The 18,530-nt window shown below is 45.0% G+C and overlaps 1 protein-coding gene across 7 annotated transcripts in view; it reads right to left on the bottom strand.

Annotated features, from left to right (window-relative positions):
* MTHFS (methenyltetrahydrofolate synthetase) overlaps positions 1-18,530 on the bottom strand; it is a 271,461-nt gene that overhangs the window by 45,336 nt on the left and 207,595 nt on the right. For 5 of the 7 annotated variants that reach the window (XR_010932846.1, XR_010932849.1, XM_067698744.1 and 2 more), the window contains one exon: positions 12,249-12,323. The exons of 1 other annotated variant lie outside the window; for it this stretch is intronic. Coding sequence is in view for 4 of the 6 variants with exons in the window: in XM_067698744.1 (XP_067554845.1) it covers positions 12,249-12,323 (75 nt within the window). In the remaining 2 variants the exon portion in view is untranslated. Of the gene's footprint in view, positions 1-6,983; positions 7,118-12,248; positions 12,324-18,530 lie in introns of those variants that run through there. One more of the 7 variants, XM_067698760.1, reaches the window with a different exon arrangement.

Genomic DNA, 18,530 nt, shown 5'->3' with positions numbered 1-18,530 from the left:
TGTGTAGCAAGCTCCCCTGCAGTTTCTCTGGGCTAGTGGATAGAATTTCTATTGCTTCTTTTTATAGAGTAATCCTAGCATCTTCAGGTTCTTTATACAGTTTACTGCCTCAAACATGCCTAATATTTATACTGGGACAGGTTTTGTCCCAGTATAAATATTAGAACCCTCAGTACCTATATCTGGTCCCCCTACCTCTTAGGGTTTCCACTGCATCTGCTCAAGTGACCTCCTTCATTCCTAGATCCTAGGGACTTCTCTCCCTTTTTTCAAGCTTGGCTACATATTTCAGAAAAATTATATCATTTTAAAACTTTTATTATTTATTTATTTTTGGCTGTGTTGGGTCTTCGTTGCTACGCACGGGCTTTCTCTAGTTGCAGCGAGTGGAGGCTACTCTTCGTTGCGGTGCATGGGCTTCTCATTACAGTGGCTTCTGTTGTTGTGGAGCATGGGCTCTAGGCACATGGGCTTCAGTAGTTGTGGCACGTGGGCTCAGTAGTTGTGGCTCACGGGCTCTAAAGTGCAGGCTCAGTAGTTGTGGCGCATGGGCTTAGTTGCTCCATGGCATGTGGGATCTTCTTGGACCAGGGCTCGAACCCGTGTTCCCTGTATTGACAGGCGGATTCTTAACCACTGTGCCACCAGGGAAGCCCAGAAAAATTATATCTTATAAGCAAATGAGCGTGTTTGTTGTGGGAAGAAAGTATACACCCATGTCTCCATGCAAAGGTTTTTGTCTTGGATGTTCCTCCAGCAACATTTGAATTATACAGTATGAGCAGAGAGAAACAGCATTTATCAAGCCAAGGGGAAAAAAAAGTCTTATTACTGTCTTCCCTCAAAATTGAAAAATACTTTTCAAATTCTTTCTTCCAGGGCAAGAATGTCTTTTCAGATCTCTTACAGATGTGGACAGAATTTGTTAACTCTTAGCTGCTCTTACTGACAAAACCATTAAGGCACTCCTGTGCCTGCCCTGCCCTCTCCGAAAGACCTTATTTTAAGAGCAGGGCAGCTCAGCAGGAACCACAGAGAGCAATTCCGTCCTTAAACTCAGAAGCCCTCGTATATATCACTCTAACACTTGGTTTTTCTTATTCCTAAGGCCAAAGAAATGACAGCTTGAAGAAAGAGAGAGTGGTATGAGAATAAGTTCCAAAAAGCAATTGATTCATGTGGAACTCTCAGGAATGCTTTTGTTTGTTCCTTTAGGACTGTAGGGAGGTGGATAGATAGTCTGGCCGGTTAGCAGGGGCAGAAATCAGTTATACATCCTGTATAAGCTGAGTCCAAACACACACACCAGCTGCTTTCTCCCCTCTGGTCCTGGGACATAGCTGTACTCTAAGTTGCCTCTTTCCATGTTACCTCCAAGTGCATTAAGGTAAAAGAATATGGAAAAATCCATTTACTCCTTTAGGGAACAGAGCTTGATAAAAACCTTTATCACTGTTTTGTGTACTTATCCATACTTACCTGTCAGGATCCTTTGACTTCAAGCAACAGAACTGATTCTAATTTAAAAGGAATTTTTTTGCAGGAATACTAGGAAGCTTGCTTTCCTTTGTGTCAGTCTTCATATTCCCAGGCAAGAGAGTCTAAATGGCATCACTTGGGTCACATGTCTATCCCTTGGTGATGGTGGGGGTGGGGAAGGAGATGGGGTATCATTACTGACAGAATCAACCATTCCACAACGAAAGGGGAAGGGATACAGGAAGACAAAAATCAACAAACCTCTAAGGCCTTATGGGAACCAGATACAGCTACTGGGGCTGGAGCTTTCACATTCATACTGAGACAAGATAATGGACTTAAATTACTTAGCACAGGACCTGGAATATAGCAGGTACTCAAAAATATATTTTAGTTCCCTTCTTTCTTAGAACTTTACTTTAAAAAATACACCTTGGGCTTCCTTGGTGGCTCAGTGGTTAAGAATCCACCTGCCAATGCAGGGGACACAGGTTCGAGCCCTGGTCTGGGAAGATCCTACATGCTGCGGAGCAACTGAGCCCGTGCACCACAACTACTGAGCCTGTGCTCTAGAGCCTGTGAGCCACAACTATTGAAGCCCGCACGCCTAGAGCCTGTGCTCCACAACAAGAGAGGCCACCATAGTGAGAAGCCCACACACCGCACCGCAACGAAGAGTAGCCCCGGCTCACCGCAACTAGAGAAAGCCCACACACAGCAACGAAGGCCCAATGCAGCCAAAAAAAAAAAAAATTTAATTAATTAATTAATTAAAATAAAAAATACACCTTCGCAACACCTCTAATCTTTTCTAATGTAATGTGATTATTTATCTATCACTTAGTTATTAAACAACTGAGTTTCAGTTGTTGTGCTTGGTGCCATGACCAGCTATGTCCTGGAGTGAGACGTGGCCCCTGGGAGTAGAGAATTTGGATTGGAAGAATGTGAGGTGTGGAAAGGACCTTAGAAACCATCAAATCAGAATTTCTCTTTTTCAAATGGGAAAAAATGAGGCCCAGAAGTGATGAATGACTTGCCTATGGTCAAAAGGACAATTTGTGATGTAGTCAAGGGTAGGACCCAGGTTTCTTAACTCAGTGAGATACCCTAAGTAAAGCACCCAGCACTGGACCTGATGTATAAGATGTTTCAGGGCTTGGGAGCTTCCTCTTATCTTCCAAACTCTAAGATAAGAGCCCATAGGGACCAAACAATAAATAAATGAGTAAAGTAAATAAATGAGGCAAGCATTAGAAAACCTTCACAGTGAAAGAAAGATGGTTAAGGACAAGTGACCGTCGGCTCAGTGGTGGGACTGAGGCAGACTAGACTTCCCACAACCTAACCGAATCCAGGATTGGCCTCTACCAGCCCCAGCCGGCTGCTGCCATGCTGTGATGCAAGCCCAGTGATGCAAGATCTCTAATTTTTCAAGAGAAGCTCATATTTGGGTATTTATATGAATTCTCCATGTTTTAAAATGTTGATTCAAATTACTTTTTATTGTAGCTTCACAAAACATAGTTTGGGTTCACTCTAACCTCGGGGGCTACCTAATTTACCTTCCAGGAGTTTCTATAGCCTGAAACTCTGTGGAAAGAATTCAAGGGATCTGTGAACTTGGTTGAGAAAAAAAATTATACCTTTATTTTCACTTACCTCCAGCTTAAATTTAGTATTTAATTCCATTTTAAATGTAGGTTACAAGTCTCATTATCAATACCTGTAACTTTTGTCCCCAGTAGAAATCACAGATACTTTTATAAGGCAAATCAGTTGTCATAGATATTTAGAAATATAGTTTACACTCCCACTACTTTGAAATTAAGGTGGATATTAAACTCTCCCCTGGATTTCAATCTTCCTGCCTGCAAAGGCCACAGCCGACCAATGATTGAGCATGCCTGCACCTGGTAGAAGTTGATGAGGTTGTGCGATTTGGTCACTCCCAGGGGATGATCTAGTCACCTATGTGGCTTTCCATCATTCCCTCTATCTGCAATTGCTGGTTGATTAATATGAGAAAGACGTGAGTCAAAGATTATCCCAGGGTAAAACGTTCAATTCAAGCTAAGCCACAACCAGTTCATTATGTCTTTAAAAAATAAAACTTAACTTTAACTTTCCAGAATTTTAAACACATTTCCTCGTTATTTAATGGGTTAATAAAGAAGTACAAAATGACTATATCTCATATTCTTCATATCATAATTATTATTATTATTTTTATTAATTAATTGTTATTAATATTATTATTATTTCTATAATTATATATTAATACATTTGGTTAACTCTGTAGTCCTTTGTATTTTATTTTATGCATTTAAAAACTTGATTCCACTCTCTGAAATATAACACAAATGAGCTTATCTATGAAACAGAAACAGACTCACAGACATAGAGCAGGCTGGCGGTTGCCAAGAGGGAAGGGGAGTTGGGGAGGGATGGATTGGGAGTTTGGGATTAGTAGATGTAAACTATTATATATAGGTTGGATAAACAACAAGGTCCTCCTGTATAGCACAGGGAACTATAGTCAGTATCCTGTGATAAACCCATACTGGAAAATAATATAAAAAAGAATGTATGCATATGCATAACTGAATCACTTTGCTGCACAGCAGAAACGAATGCAACATTGTAAATCAACTATACGTCAAGAAAAACAAAATTTTTAAATAAAAAAATTTTAAAAACCCCGACCATGCTACTATGCCCTGGAAAGCTAAAGTGAAAACAAAAACAAACAAAAAACTTGATTCCACTAAATGCCATGTGGTATCCTGGATGGGATCCAGGAACAGAAAAACGATTAGTGGAAAACTGATGAAATCTGAGTAACATCTGGAGTTTAGTTCATAGAAATGTAGCATTGTTAATTTCTTAGTTTGATATCTATACCATGGCTATGTAAGATGTTAACAGTAGGGGAATCTGGGAAGGGCATACATGAATTCTTTTACTACCTTTGCAACCCTTCTGTAAATCTAAAATTATTTCAAAATAAAAAGTTTAGAAAATACTCTCACATTTCCAAAAAAAAAAAAAAGTCCATAGCCTCATGAGACTGCTGTAGGAGTCCACAATGCAGAAAAAATTAAGAATCTGTGCAAGATAAGACAGGTTTTCTTAGAGCCAGGGCTCTATTGATGGGAATTTGGGCTAAGCTAGAGGGTGGACACTGGTTCAAGTCCAGCAGGATCTCAGAGGAAAGAAAAGGATCTGACTGCATTCAGGGAACTTCTGGGATCTTAACCAGGCATCCTAGACTCCCTTCAATCAAAGCAGAGCCTCATTTCCAACCAGTCTCCAGAATACTTCTCAAATTTCAGCTATGATGAGATACTGGCTCCCTCTCACTTCCATGTCTCTGATTCTCTGACTTCTTTTCTGGATCAAATCATATTTTTCCAAGATTCAGTTTACTCACTACCCTAGGAAGCTGTCCTTGATCTGCTACTATCACATCCCTGCCTGCATCCAAGCTGGGACGCATGATTCCACACGTGTGGGGATTCCTCGGGGATTCCACAGAGCCCAGGACTTCCACCCATGTGGCATTTTCATGCCCTAGTGTGTTCATCTCTTCCTTTGTCATCCCCCTCACTAGGCTGTGGGCTCCTCCATGGCAGAACTGTATCCTGCTCATCTCTGTATTCCACAAACAGACTCCCTGAGGTGAAGTAGGTACCCATTTGTTGAAGGAGTGGGACAGGCAAAGACTCCGTGTGGAGAAATTAAGAAACGATGTCTTTAAGGGCAATAACAGGCATGTAAAGGCTTCCCGAGACCGTGAACTCTTGTGCTACTCAAGTCCAGGCCTGGGAGCTCCTGAACTCCTTCAGAGGACCCCAACAATATTAGGGACCATGTTATCAACCTTAGCAGGACCCCTGAGCCCCAGAATCAGCATTCAGATCCAGATGTGTTTCCTGAACGAAGAATCTCCTGGCCTCACAACTCCTGGAGCTTAGGAAGTAGGATGGGGTTTTTCTCTCCTTGCCCGACCCAGAGGAATGAGAGGGAAACCCTTGTTCCAGAAATAAGCTCCACAGACCTCTATCTCCAGCCCAGCTGTCCCCCACACCCACGTCAGCCCCACAAGGTTTCCATGCCTGGCTGGTCTCTGTGCCCACTGACTCCAAAACAGTCCCCTCTGTAACGTCTGAGACCCTCCTGAAAGGGGGAAGCTTCGTGGCAAAGAAAACAGGCTTTGCAGTCCATGGAACACGGGTTTAAAATCTGGCTCCATCCCTTGGCAACTCTCTGAAAGGGAAAGCTGCTTGCTCTCTCTCTGTCTCAGCTTCTGAATCTAGGGTAGGAGTGGACATAGGACCATGTGACCATACATGAGCTACTGCACGTGAAGGGTTTGGCATGACCACAGAGAGCGGCTGTAACAAATATAAAAGGCATCCTTTGCTAGTAAGAAGAACAAAGTCTAACAAGGAAGATAGACAAATTAAAAAAACAAAACTATCAATGTGCAGTAAACTGTGTGGTCTACTAGAAATAGATGGAAAGAAGTCCCAGGAGCCATGGTAACCCAAAGTTAGTGACGTCTGACCTGTAATTTCAGAGATGGGCCAGGAAGGAGTCAGTGGTGGTGGTGGAGGGGGAGGGTACATATTGACAATCCTAGAGATGAGACAAAAGCAAGGCCTTTCTAGGGAATTACAAATAGTTCAACAGGGTCAAGAGAGGGCCTGAGCAGTGGGTGCTGCCTGAAACATGAAGCCAGAATGTTCAGCTCAGCCTCCCCTAATCCCCTGGCATTTGCTAGGGCCTCAGATGGGGCTCTTGCCTCAAAGCCTTGATGATACTGCAGTTCTACCTCGGGCTGAATTTGCCAGAGACTCTTGTGCAATTTCTTTTCTGGATTTGATAGCAGATCATCGTCAGAGGGGTCTTCCTCTGTGTCTCTCAGATGCTGTTCCCCATCCTTTATTTGGCAAGGTTTTTTTTGGTAGAACCCATTTCCATCCATGTGGCACTCTCATGCCCTAGTGCGTTCATCTCTCCCCTTGTCATCCCCCTCACTAGGCCGTGGGATCCTCTAGGGCAGACCTGTAACCTGCTCATCTCTGTATCCCAGGAACAGACAGCATCCCTGAGATGAAGTAGGTACCCGTTTGTTGAAGGAGTGGGACAGGCAAGATACGATCGTTAGCAAAGAAGATGGTTGTAAGCAAACAAGGTGGGAAGACTGCCCTTGATCTGACTTTCTGTCTCCTTTTGAAATAGCCAAATGCCTTCCTTAGATCACAGTCGAAGATAAATGGACATGTGCAGATCCCAGTGTAGTTCCCAGATTCCAGACAACGTCTATCTACTGGAACTCTAGTGAAACTTCAACCCTGGATGCCATTTCTCTAATATCACGGACTGGGGGAACTTTGAAATTCCTGTTCCTAGCATACACTGACTGCTTTCAGAGGTTTCCCACTCTTTCAGGAATTGCACTTCCTGCGATGTGATGTGTCACTTCCTTTCCTACTTACCACAGGGTTCTTTTCTGGGAGTTTGCTGTCAATAAAGCAGAAGTAGCGGGCAGCCCATGAGGAAACAAGAGCCGGAACACTTCATATATCACGCGGGCCGTGGGCAGTTTTCTAGGTGGCACAATCCCTGGTCACTGGATCAAGAGAAAGATACAGGAGGCAGCTGGGTACCATCTTTCCATGAGCCTTCAGGTGGCCTTGGCATCATGCCGCATAGCCCAGGACTTCCATGGGAATCCTGGTGGGGGTCCCTTGACCCAGCTCCACCGACTCGGCGATTAGTAGAGCTCCACCCAGATTCAGACACAGGTATGTCTATCAGCCCTAGGCGTAGGGGGAGTGAATCTCTATTTTCGATGTACCTTCACAGGTATAATGGGGGCTGTGGAGAAGCTGTGATGAAGGTTGCTGGGCAGACATTGTTATAGACCTAAAGCCACCAGTGGTCTGTTACTAACAAATCTGAGGACATTTTCTGGCCCCCTCTTCTTGGATTCTCTGTGTTTCAGACACTGTCACCTGTTTCCTCCCCATCTGCTCCCACCTCTACTCCAGCTCTGCCTCTGCATACTGCTGCAGAAACATCTGCAATTCTCTGGACCCGTGGCTCCCACTCTTCTGAGACTTTCCACACTTCCTTCTTTTTGGCCATTCCTCTGCCCCTTGCCTATCTAGAAGACTCTCTCATTGTTAAATACCCTTGACTGAGGTTAAGTTTCCTCGGCTCTCCCACAACATGAGCCAAAACAGAACTAAGTTGACTCATGGACACAGAGGTATATTTCTTGCACACATGAGTTTGCAGTAGAAGATGTATTGCCTCTCTACGCCCCTCTTGGTCTAGACTGGGATACTTAACAGAGGGGTCCATGTCTTATTCACCTTTATCTCTCTAGCGTCTCTTATGGAATTATATAAGTGCTCAATGAATGTGTACTGAATAACAGTTTTAAATTAAAAAATGATTCTCAATTATCTTAGCATATTAAACTGACATTCTTGACTGGCCATCTGACTTCTCCATCCGGTGAGGAGGTCCTCAAAGGCAAACACTATGTTATTGCCTCTGGATTCCATTCCCGACGTTTAACTCAAGGCTGGGAGCATAGAAGACAGACACTCAGAGATGATTGGCCGATCAAAGGAATGGATGAAGAAGTACATGAAAGAGTATGCTGGTGGGAAAGAGAAAAAAGGAAAGCTGCCTCTTTCTGAAACTTCCTAGCTGATTTCCTCATCCATAAAATAAAGATAATATCTATTGCACGGAAATGTTTTGACGAGGAAGTTAAAGGCAACAGTATTTGCGAAAAGACTTTGCAATTCAAAGCATGCAGGAGGCATCTTAAAAATGTGAAAAACAAAACAATCAAAAATCTTACTCATTGATTACCTACAGATATGCCATTTGAAATATTCATTTCCCCCCCACCCCAGATCCAAAACAAGAATAATAGTCCCTGTCTCTGTGGAATGAGATCTGCTTGGAATTCCTTATAGGTGCATAGATTACAATTGCAATGTTGGTTAAAAAAGAAATAAAACAGAAGAAATTCCCTAGAGAATAATGTTTTTTTTTTTAAAAAAGGAATCCAAAGTCAACCCCTAAAATGTTTATTTAAAAATTGAAAATTGTGAGCCCTATTGCAAATATATTACTGTTAGATTACCTGACATTATGATTCATAAAATATCACCAGGCTGCTCAAGTACATATTATAAATCGCCTTCCAGACACCTGGCTGGACAGTGTCTCTGACAGCTGTTCCCACAGCCAGGAGCGTCGTCAGAGTTGGTGGGCACCTCACCTCGGGAGCTATGACTCATACAGACCCGCTGGGAAATTCAGTCGTTAGAAGCAGTGCAGTAAGGCTACAAAATGGCAGAGCAAGGGGTCCCCTTGGAGGCTTTCTCCATGCTTGCCAGCAGGGGTGAAGTGCATTCTATGGCATTTGAGGTCACATAGCCTCCCAACCTGCATGCTTCCTTTTCTCCACTGTAGCCTCCAGGGGAGGGGGGGATGGATTACTTTGTTCAGAAGGCAGAATCAGCAGATGTTAGTGATAGGGGACTGGAATTCTGCACTGTGGCTACCACACAAGGCTTTTTTTTTTTTTTTTAAAGCCAAAGCAGCATCAGTAAAGGTTTTAGCAATAAGCCTGCAGTTGCCATTTTAATAGATTCAATGTTGGGTCATATGCAAGATCTGCTATTTAAGATGTGCGTTTACAGGCCACCATTGAAAATAGCTGCCTTTAAAATTCCTTGGGCTTCAGACCTTCTGCACGGGGCAAGACTCTGTCACCAGAGTTGTAGCTTTTATCAGCATCTGTCTTCCCTGGTCTGCTGGAGACCCTGACCTCCTATTGCAGACATCTCTACTAGGGCATGGGATATGACATTTGCCCCCTTTTTGTCTCTGATAGCAAATGAGAGATCAAGAACACTGGGCATTGGCAAATGAGAGTGAAACAATCTAAAAAGAAATAGAATTTAAAAATCTTCTCTGTGAACGCTCTGCCCCTAAGAGTATGCTCCAATCACGTGACCTTGCCTTTGACCCGTCAGTTTTACTCTCCAGGGGCTACTCATGTGGAGTCTTGAGCTTCCCCTAGAGGCCAGGGCACGTTAGGATCAGGAACCACAGCTCCACCTGAGAGGAGGACATAGCCTTACCCTTGTGGCCAAAGATTTAGCACCTGAGGAGAGCCCTGGACATCCTATGTCCATCAGGTCAGAGTCTTTCCCTGACCCTCACCTTCATTTCTGAGTCCAACACAAATGATACCTCCATTCCCTTGCCTGGTGTCCCCAGCTGATAACTGTTAGGCTGGGTGGGGACCAGGATGCTGAGCCCTGACCTCAGAACTTCCAGCTGCTGGGTGCTGCTCTGAATGGTCCATTCACCCGGCAACAACAAGATGTCCATGATGACACAGCACCTTCTGTCCTTACGCCCCACCCACCGGAGCACCCCTACCACACACACACACACACACACACACACACACACACACACACGCACACACAGAAATGGCCGTGCCAGCCAGGGATAGGTCAAAATCAACCCCAAATCATTATCTAATAAACCTTGATTTCTCTCCAAGGGCCGCTTACAGCCCGGACGATGCTCCCAGGCTCCAGTCCTGCAGAATCCGAACTCATCTTCCCTTTCCATTAGCCTTGGGGGCTGAGGTATCCACTTGCCTAGGCAAGTCTCCCCCAACCCCTCATGAGCCAGGCCCTGTCCCCAGCACCCATTCTGAAGAAACAGAGTTCTGGAAGTAGATGGGTTCACTGTCTGCTCCAGCAGACACAGAGGTGGGTCCTTCCTGAGAGGAGAGTTAAGCGCTCCCTCTGCTATAGGCACTATGTCAGCACACCCACAGGACTGGGTTTCCCACGAGGTCTACTAAGCAGATGGGCAAGGCAGAGACGTAAAAAAAATGGAGAAAATAATTTTTTAAAGAATATGGATATTTCCAAAAAGGAACTTTGAATTATCATAAAAGGAAAAATCAGAATTTGGGGGGACTTTCTCTCACAGCTTTTATCGTTCTGTGGTGTTTTAATTTGAATTATGTATGAGACCAAGGTGTCAACATGGATCTTCATGCTAAGGCCTCTGAAGGTCAAGTCCATCTCTTCCTTGGGGGTTCAGGAAAAGCTCCCCAACAATCGCTTTCTGGAGCCATTTAGACAAAGAAGGGAGATCCTCTTCTGCTTTATACCATGTTTCACTGCTGTCTTGTTTAACAGAAAAATAAACCTGTTGGGGACGGGTTTGCATGTCTCTGGGTACAGTTAAGGACAATGGGTAATATATTGTCTCAACAAATATGTAACCACATTTCACAGTACCCTGGGGAGGGGCCGTTTGCTGCTGCCAGCGGCTGGCTCTATATCTTCGAGAGAACCATATTCTAAGCACTGCAGACATGATACATCAGCAGAAAAGGATGGTATTGTATGAGCCATATGAATGGGAGCTGTAGGAAGAGAAGCTTGAGATAGCGGGGTGGGGGGCGGCACATAAGCTTCATATAATTACTGCCCCTGAATCCAATCTTGAGATCTGCATCACACCCTGAGATTCTAAGGGGGACCACACCCCTGAGATGGATAAAATGTTAAAATGCTCACTTTCTCTGGCCTGCTCTCTTGCCACTAGCTGTGCCCTTGAGATGAGTTTGAGATAAGCTGGGACCTGGGACCCTTTGCTGGGATCTGGGACCTTTTGCTGCAGTGCTGCAGTGCTGCAGTGCTTGCACATGGACACCCCTCTCCGCGAGCAACAAAATACAAAGAAATTGTACGGGACTAAAAGTAACTGACTGCATGCGCAGTTGGGGCAAATTCTGGACAAAATATACAAAGAGACCAAAAAAAAAAAAAAACAAAAACAAAATGCTACTGCCACTTCTGAAGAGCCCGGAGCAAAAACTGGGTGTCGGGAGCAAAAGCAGGGTACTGTGCATGTCCCCTGCACAAAACACACCTAAGGGGTCGCAGAACACCTAAGCCACCCCCTGGCCCGACCCCTGGACACACACCTACCCTCACCCCATATAAAAAACAAGCTTGCCCCTCCTCAGGGAGCGAGCAATCAAGGGAACCTGTTGTTTGCTCTCACTCCTCCCTGCTGCACAAGGGGTCCCAGTAAAGCCTTGCCTGAATTTCTTGTCTGGCCTCTAGTCAATTTCTACTGACTGGGGAAGGCAAGAATCCCGGTCGTTAACAGGTTTAAAAGAGCCCGTTTATCCCTAACTCCCCTACACAGTATCTTGTACCATGCAGAACCTTCAGATGGGTTGTTTCCATTTGTAGAACTTTCCTCTCTCTGCACTCCCCTTCCCTCCACTGTCTGTAGTAGTTCACCCTGTAGGCCTCCCTATTAGATAGCAAGCTTCAGAGGGTGGACACCACATCCCACCCCTTTCTGGGCATCCATCTCCCACCGGGGGTTGGGCTGAGCACATGGTAAAGAATGGGTGCTTACTAAAAGCTTGTTGAATTGAGATTCATCAATTCAGATTCATCAATTCATCAATTCAATCATCACAATTCAGATTCCTGAAGATTCAGTTCCCGAGTTTAAATACATCAGAACGATTTTCTTCACCTTAACACAAGTTAGCAATTTCCCCAGCTTGAATCTGCCGTGGTGAACTCCTCCAGCAGAAGTGAAGCAAGACTATAAACTGTGCCCGAGTTTGGGAGCTTTTTAAGGAAATGGGAAGTGACACGTTTGTTGGCAATACTCACGAGTGGGAGCCCAGGTCTGGTCTGAGTAGACGAACAGAGATTCCTCCGGCCGTTACAACTTTCAACTGGGTCAACCTGTGGGAAATATCCACATCCTCTTAGCTCAGTAAAATCACTGTCCGTTTCCCTGTGTATCAATACAATGCAAAAGACCAGATTTCAGAAGGTGAAAGCCAGGCATCTGAAAGATCAATGGCTATCTGTCTGCTCGGAGGTCCTCGGCTTGGTAACACCATGGAGCTGCAGAGCAGTTACAAGTATCATTGGCTGAGTTCCTCCTAAGTGCCAGCATGCAGACCACACAGGTTACTTAGGACAAGGTCCCTGAGCTCCAGGGGATCAAAGTCTATCTAGAGACAGAAATGAGTAATGTTACGTAGTCGTTACTGCATAGAGTTAGCACCAGGGACAAGCGTGGTGAAGTGGCACTAGACCTGACCAGGGGTGGAATGCCAACCACAAAGACTTCCCAGCCCCCTGAGCTGCATGTTGAGAGACAGGAAAGGATTACATGGATGAAGGAACAGTCAAGGGATGAATGAAGATCACTGAGGCCTCCTGCAGGAGGGAATTATATGTAGTTCAGAACCGCTGAAGTGTGCATGTGGAGGGGAGAGGCTGGAGAGGTCTGCCTGGGATGGGACAGCGTAGGGGGACCGCGATAAAGAACATGAGCAGATGTTTCAGCCCAGAAGCAGCAAAGAGTCGCGGAGGGGTCTTGGGTGTAACTGGGGACTTGCTCTGTGTTATAGAAAGATCATTGAGACACAGGTCTGGAAAATAGATTTGAGAAAGGTAAGTCTGGAGGCAGGAACACCACTTAGGAAGCCACCAGGTGAGAGGCAAAGGAGAAAGAATCGAAACCTATTAATCAGATTAAATTAGTGAAGCCAGTGATTAAAATAGACACAGACAGGAGAGGAAAGCAGAAGTAAAGGATGCTCGTTCCAGGTCTCTGGTAACTGGGAGGAGGACAATTCCATGGGAATGGCTGAAGGAAAGCACTGAAGAACAAGGAGGCTGGTTTCCAACGTGTCTACTTTGAGGTTCCTGCAAAACATTATACGGGAGAAATCTACACAGCTAGATGTATGGAGCAAATCACAGGAGAAGAAGGCTGGGCTGGAATTAAAGTTTTTCACAAAATATTATTGCCTGTGCCTTACAAAGGGAGACTGAGTAACTGAGTTTGGGAATACTGTATTCTGTATCCTAGACTATACCCCCATCTTGGAGACCCTCAAGGCACTGTAGCATATTAAGTTTCCAAGATATCCTGCAACAAAGACATCTTCTTCATTTCATGTTGCCCAAGCTTATTTGTCGGTGGAACGCCTTTTCCAATAAGGAAATGGCAACCAGATGTTGACATTGAGGGCCACAGCTGGGGATGGCCAGTCATAGATGATGGGTAAAGCCACAAGAGTGCAGATTGGTCCGTGTGTGTGTGTGTGTGTGTGTCTGTGTGTCTGTGTGTCTGTGTGTTGGTGAGGTGAGAGTTAAGGACAGAATCCCAGCAATATTCACTCGTAACATCTATTTAAGCCACTTGAGTCTACCCTTACACTATGGTGCTGATGGCCACAAAAGGAGAGCTGTGGCCTTTTCTGCCTCATCTTTGGTCATCACTGAGTACCTGCCTCACTTGCCTATTGACTTTGTGTAATAAGCAATACGCATTGATTCAACAATTACTTAGTGACCAGCACTGTGGCTAGAGAGACAAAGGAATCACTGGCTCATGACCTTGGGGTTGTACAGTCTCACCTACCTACCAGTCCCGTCTCTTCTCATCTGCCCTACTGTACTTCAGACTGTCTTCTAAGGACCTAGAAGACTTAGGCTTACTTCACTGGTCTTTTCCCTCTGCTGGCCGTCTTGATTAAGACTACCTTCTCTGATTTGTAGCCCCAGAATCCAAGTCTGTGAGCAGCCCTGCCTAGACTTTGGAGGACTTTTAGAGAGATCACAAAGTGTATTGATGTTGAGTAGGGAAGGGAAACTTGCAAACTTCCAAAAAAAAATAGTACTCTGAGAGATAAGAAAAAAACCAGAAGAGTTCATGTAAGTCAAAATAGAAAAGCATTTCTAGGAGATTGAGCAACAGTATTCAATGTCCGGTGAGGTCCAGAAAGGCAGCCATGAGACCTGGCAAGCAGACACCATTAAGGACTTTCACGAGAAGGATTTTGGAGATGGACTCAAACACTGAATTCAAGTGGTTCAAAAAATGGATGGGGTGAGGAGAAGGACACAGGTGTCAACTTCTCTTTTGAGAAGTATCATTCTGAAATAAAGTGTAAAAGAAGGCCATGGATAAAGGGAAGAGGGCTAAGGGAGACTTTCCAGATGAGAGAGGGTGAAACAATTTGATGTAGAGGAAGAGTCAGGAGAGAGGGAAAGTTGAAAATACAGAGGGTCACAGCAATCCCACTCCTGGGCATATACCCAGAGAAAACCATAATTCAAAAAGATACATGCACCCCAATGTTCACTGCAGCACTATTTACAATAGCCAGGACGTGGAAGCAACCTAAATGCCCCTCAACAGGGGAATGGATAAGGAAGATGTGGTACATATATACAATAAAATGTCAGCCATAAAAAATAACGAAATTGTGCAATTTGTGGAGACGTGGATGGACCTAGAGACTGTCATACAGAGTGAAGTCAGAAAGAGGAAAACAAATAACGTATAATATCGTTTGTATGTGGAATCTAGAAAAACTGTATAGATGAACTTATTTGTAAAGTACAAATAGAGACACAGATGTAGAGAACAAATGTATGGACACCAAAGGGGGCAAAGGGGTGGGATGAATTGGGACACTGGGATTGACATACATACACTACTACGTATAAAACAGATAGCTAATGAGAACCCGCTGTATAGCACAGGGAACTCTACTCAAGGCTCTGTGGTGACCGAAATGGGAAGGAAATCCAAAAAAGAGGGGATGTATGTATACACATAGCTGATTCACTTTGCTGTACAGCAGAAAATAACACAACGTTGTAAAGCAACTATACTCCAATAAAAATTATTTTAAAAAAAGAAAATACCGAGGGTCAGAGAGCTACTTCAAGGAGTGAGATCTCTGAGAAGCTGGGAGGGATAGAACCCAGCGCTCAGGAGAGACTTGAACGGGAGGAAGGGCACCAGGGCTGGAAGGAAGGAGGAGAGACTAGCATATTAGTTTCCCAGGACTGTTATAACAAAGTACCATAAAATGGGTGGCTTAAAACAACAGACGTTTATTATCTTGTAATTCTGAGTCTAGAAATCCAAAATCAAGGGGTCAGCAGGGCCTTACTCTCCCACATTTGCAGGGGAGAATCTGTTCCTGGCCTGTCCCTTATAGCTGCTGGAGTCACCGGCGACCCCAGGCTTTCTACGTCTTGCAGCTGCGTTGCCCCAACCTCTATTTCCACTGTCACTTGGCACTGTCCCCTGTGTGTGTCTGTCCAAGTTTCCCCTTTTCATAAGGACACCCAAATCATACTGGGTTGAGAAGGTGGTGGTCTGTTTTTAAAAGCTTCCTCAAGGTAATTAGAAAGAAATGTTTGGATGTGAATTGCCACCGGGTGCCTACTATGGGTCGGGCTGTGCATTTGCATAAAGTACCTCATGCCTAGTGCCCAGAAATTCCATCCATCGTTAACTTTAACGTTCCTGGAAGAGAGCTTTGGTTCCGGAAGAAGCGCCAGGTTGGTCTATGGATCAGTGATTCACTCAATTTACACCTAATGAGACTCATATAACTAATTCTGCCACTCTGTTGCTCAGAAAATTGCACTGGTTCCCCCTTTAAAGTTACAAAATAAAGTCCAAGTTCCTCATCTGATTCTCACGGCCCCCACGACCTGTGTAACATTATTTCCTGCTATTTTCCTTTGCATACCCCACACTAGGATACGCCCCTGCGTTGCATCTTCCCCCTCGCTCACACTCGGAGGGAAGAGTGTGTCGGGTCTCACACTCTTCCCTCCGTCAAGCACACCTGCCTCACTGCCATCACTGCTGTCACCCTGACTGCTTCAAGATCCACTACATATGCCAACTCCTTTAGGGACTTTTTCCTGACCCTTTACAACCGGAAGTAACATCTCTCCTCTCACCTGTACACATTTATCTGCATCCCCATGACATGACCATGATCAACCTATCACCACTCTCAAGTGAGAATAAATAGGGAAATTTTATAAAGGTGAGCTTCTCAAAAATCAGAAGAGGCCACAAATTATATGATTCCATTCATATGAAATGTCCCCAGTAGACAAGTCCATACAGACAAAAGTAAATTCGGGGTTTCCAGGGAATAGGGAGTTACTGCTTAAGGGGTTCAGAGTTTCTGTTTGGGGTGATGAAAAAGTTCTGGAAGTAGTGATGATGACTGTACACATTGCGAATGTAATTAAAACTATGGAACTGTACACTTTAAAACGGTTAAAATGGTAAATCTTTTATGTATTTTACCACAATAAAAAAATAGTAAGAAAATCAGGTGGTAGATTTTTACATTTCAAGTATAAGAGAGACTATACATTTACTGTTTTTTTTTTTTTTTTTTTTGCCTAAGACAACACCCATAATAACGCTCATAATTCCTGCCATCTGCCGTCTGGGTTCCCCTTTTGGGTTCCCCTGTCCTCGGGCTCACTTTGCTGCAGTGGTGATCACATACAATGTTTGCTGGGCTTGTGGACACCCACGGTGAACCTCAGGACTTAAGCTGGTCTGCCTGCACTGTTCTCAGGGCCGGTCATACGCAGCTGGGTCCGCAGAAGCCTGTGGTCCACAAACAGATGGGAGTTTCCTCTCAATTTACTCCCTGTGAACTCCTTCCACACCACTTAGCAGTCTCCTCTCACAACCAGACCCTGAGGGTCAATTTGGAGGTTGATGACACCCATATGGACGATGCTTGAACTGAACGTGGGTGCAGCTGTTGGGGGCTACTAGGACCAGATGTTCAGCTAATGATCTTCTCGGGCTCAAGAGGAGCTCGTCTGAAGCGGTGTTCATAGGACTATGAGACTGCCTGCTGAGAAACTACTGGTCTGTCTTAGAAAACCACTGTCCTTCAGTGAGCCTTAAATAGCCTGAGTTTCAAGGACTTAAGGAGAGAGAGAGAGAGGCGAAGGTGTGGAAAAGCAGAGGTCACCCACTGGTAGGTGTGTGCCTTGCAGCTATGTTTTGCTCGGCCCTCCCTGAATTTTTAAAACTCAGTTTCCATGATTTACAAATTGCTCACCCAGTCGCCACCTCCTACATCTCACACCTGGCTTGCTTTCTCTTCTTCACTTCACCTGCCTGGCCAGAGCATGCGTTCATGTTTGTTCTTCCCAGTTTTAGGACTCTGAGGCATGACGGTGATATCGACTAGGGTTCTCGGGGCCTTACCCAGTCAATAGAAATTGACTAGAGGCCAGACAAGAAATTCAGGCAAGGCTTTATTGCGGCCCCTCTGCGGCAGCGGGGGGAACGAGAACAAACAACAGGTTCCCTTGCTTGCCCGCTCCCTGAAGGCGGGTGAGCCTGTTCCTTATATGGGGTGAGAGTAGGGGGGGCTTAGGTGTTCTGCCCGCCCCTTAGGTGGTGTTGTGTGCAGGGGGCATGCGCACTACCCTGCTTTTGCTCCCAACACCCAGTTTTTGCTCTGGGCTCTTCAGAAGTGGCAGTGGGGTTTTTTTTTGTGTGTATGTGTCTCTGTATCTTTTGTCCAGAATTTGTCCCAACTGCGCATGCACGCAGTTATTTTTAGTCCCTTATAGTTTCTTTGTATTTTGCTGCTGGAGGAGAGGTGTGTCCAGGTGCCAGCACTGCAGCACTGCAGCGAAAAGTCCCAGGTCCCAGTCAGTCTCAACAGGATTCAATGACTCCTCCTGAGCTGCTGTTCCTGGGTGAACGTTGAAGAGTGGCTCATAGGCAGAATAATCATGTCTTGTCTTTGTTTCTCTAAAATGGAGGAAATCTGTTTTCAGCTCCCCTTCAAAGAACACAATGATTCTTTTTAGCGAAAGGAGTTTTGAAGCTCTCACCCGATCATGCAAAGAATACAGCCACATCAGAGATCCTATAGGCCCACGGGGCAGTCAGATAAGGGATCCTGAGTTCTGAGATCTCAGCCACGACTGTCACCAGCCACCTGTTGAAGGAGGCAGAACATTCGTACGTCTCAACTGATACAACCTCGTCCGTCGAGATGGTTCTTTGTGTAAAGGGCATGCCGCAGACTCTCATACCCCAGTTCCTTGTCCTTCTGGGGGCTCAGAGGCCAC

This window comes from Pseudorca crassidens, chromosome 1, assembly GCF_039906515.1.
Source record: "Pseudorca crassidens isolate mPseCra1 chromosome 1, mPseCra1.hap1, whole genome shotgun sequence".
NCBI classification, from domain to species: Eukaryota; Metazoa; Chordata; class Mammalia; order Artiodactyla; family Delphinidae; genus Pseudorca; species Pseudorca crassidens.
Note: the sequence above shows the minus strand (reverse complement) of the source record. Positions and strands in the feature narration are given on the sequence as shown.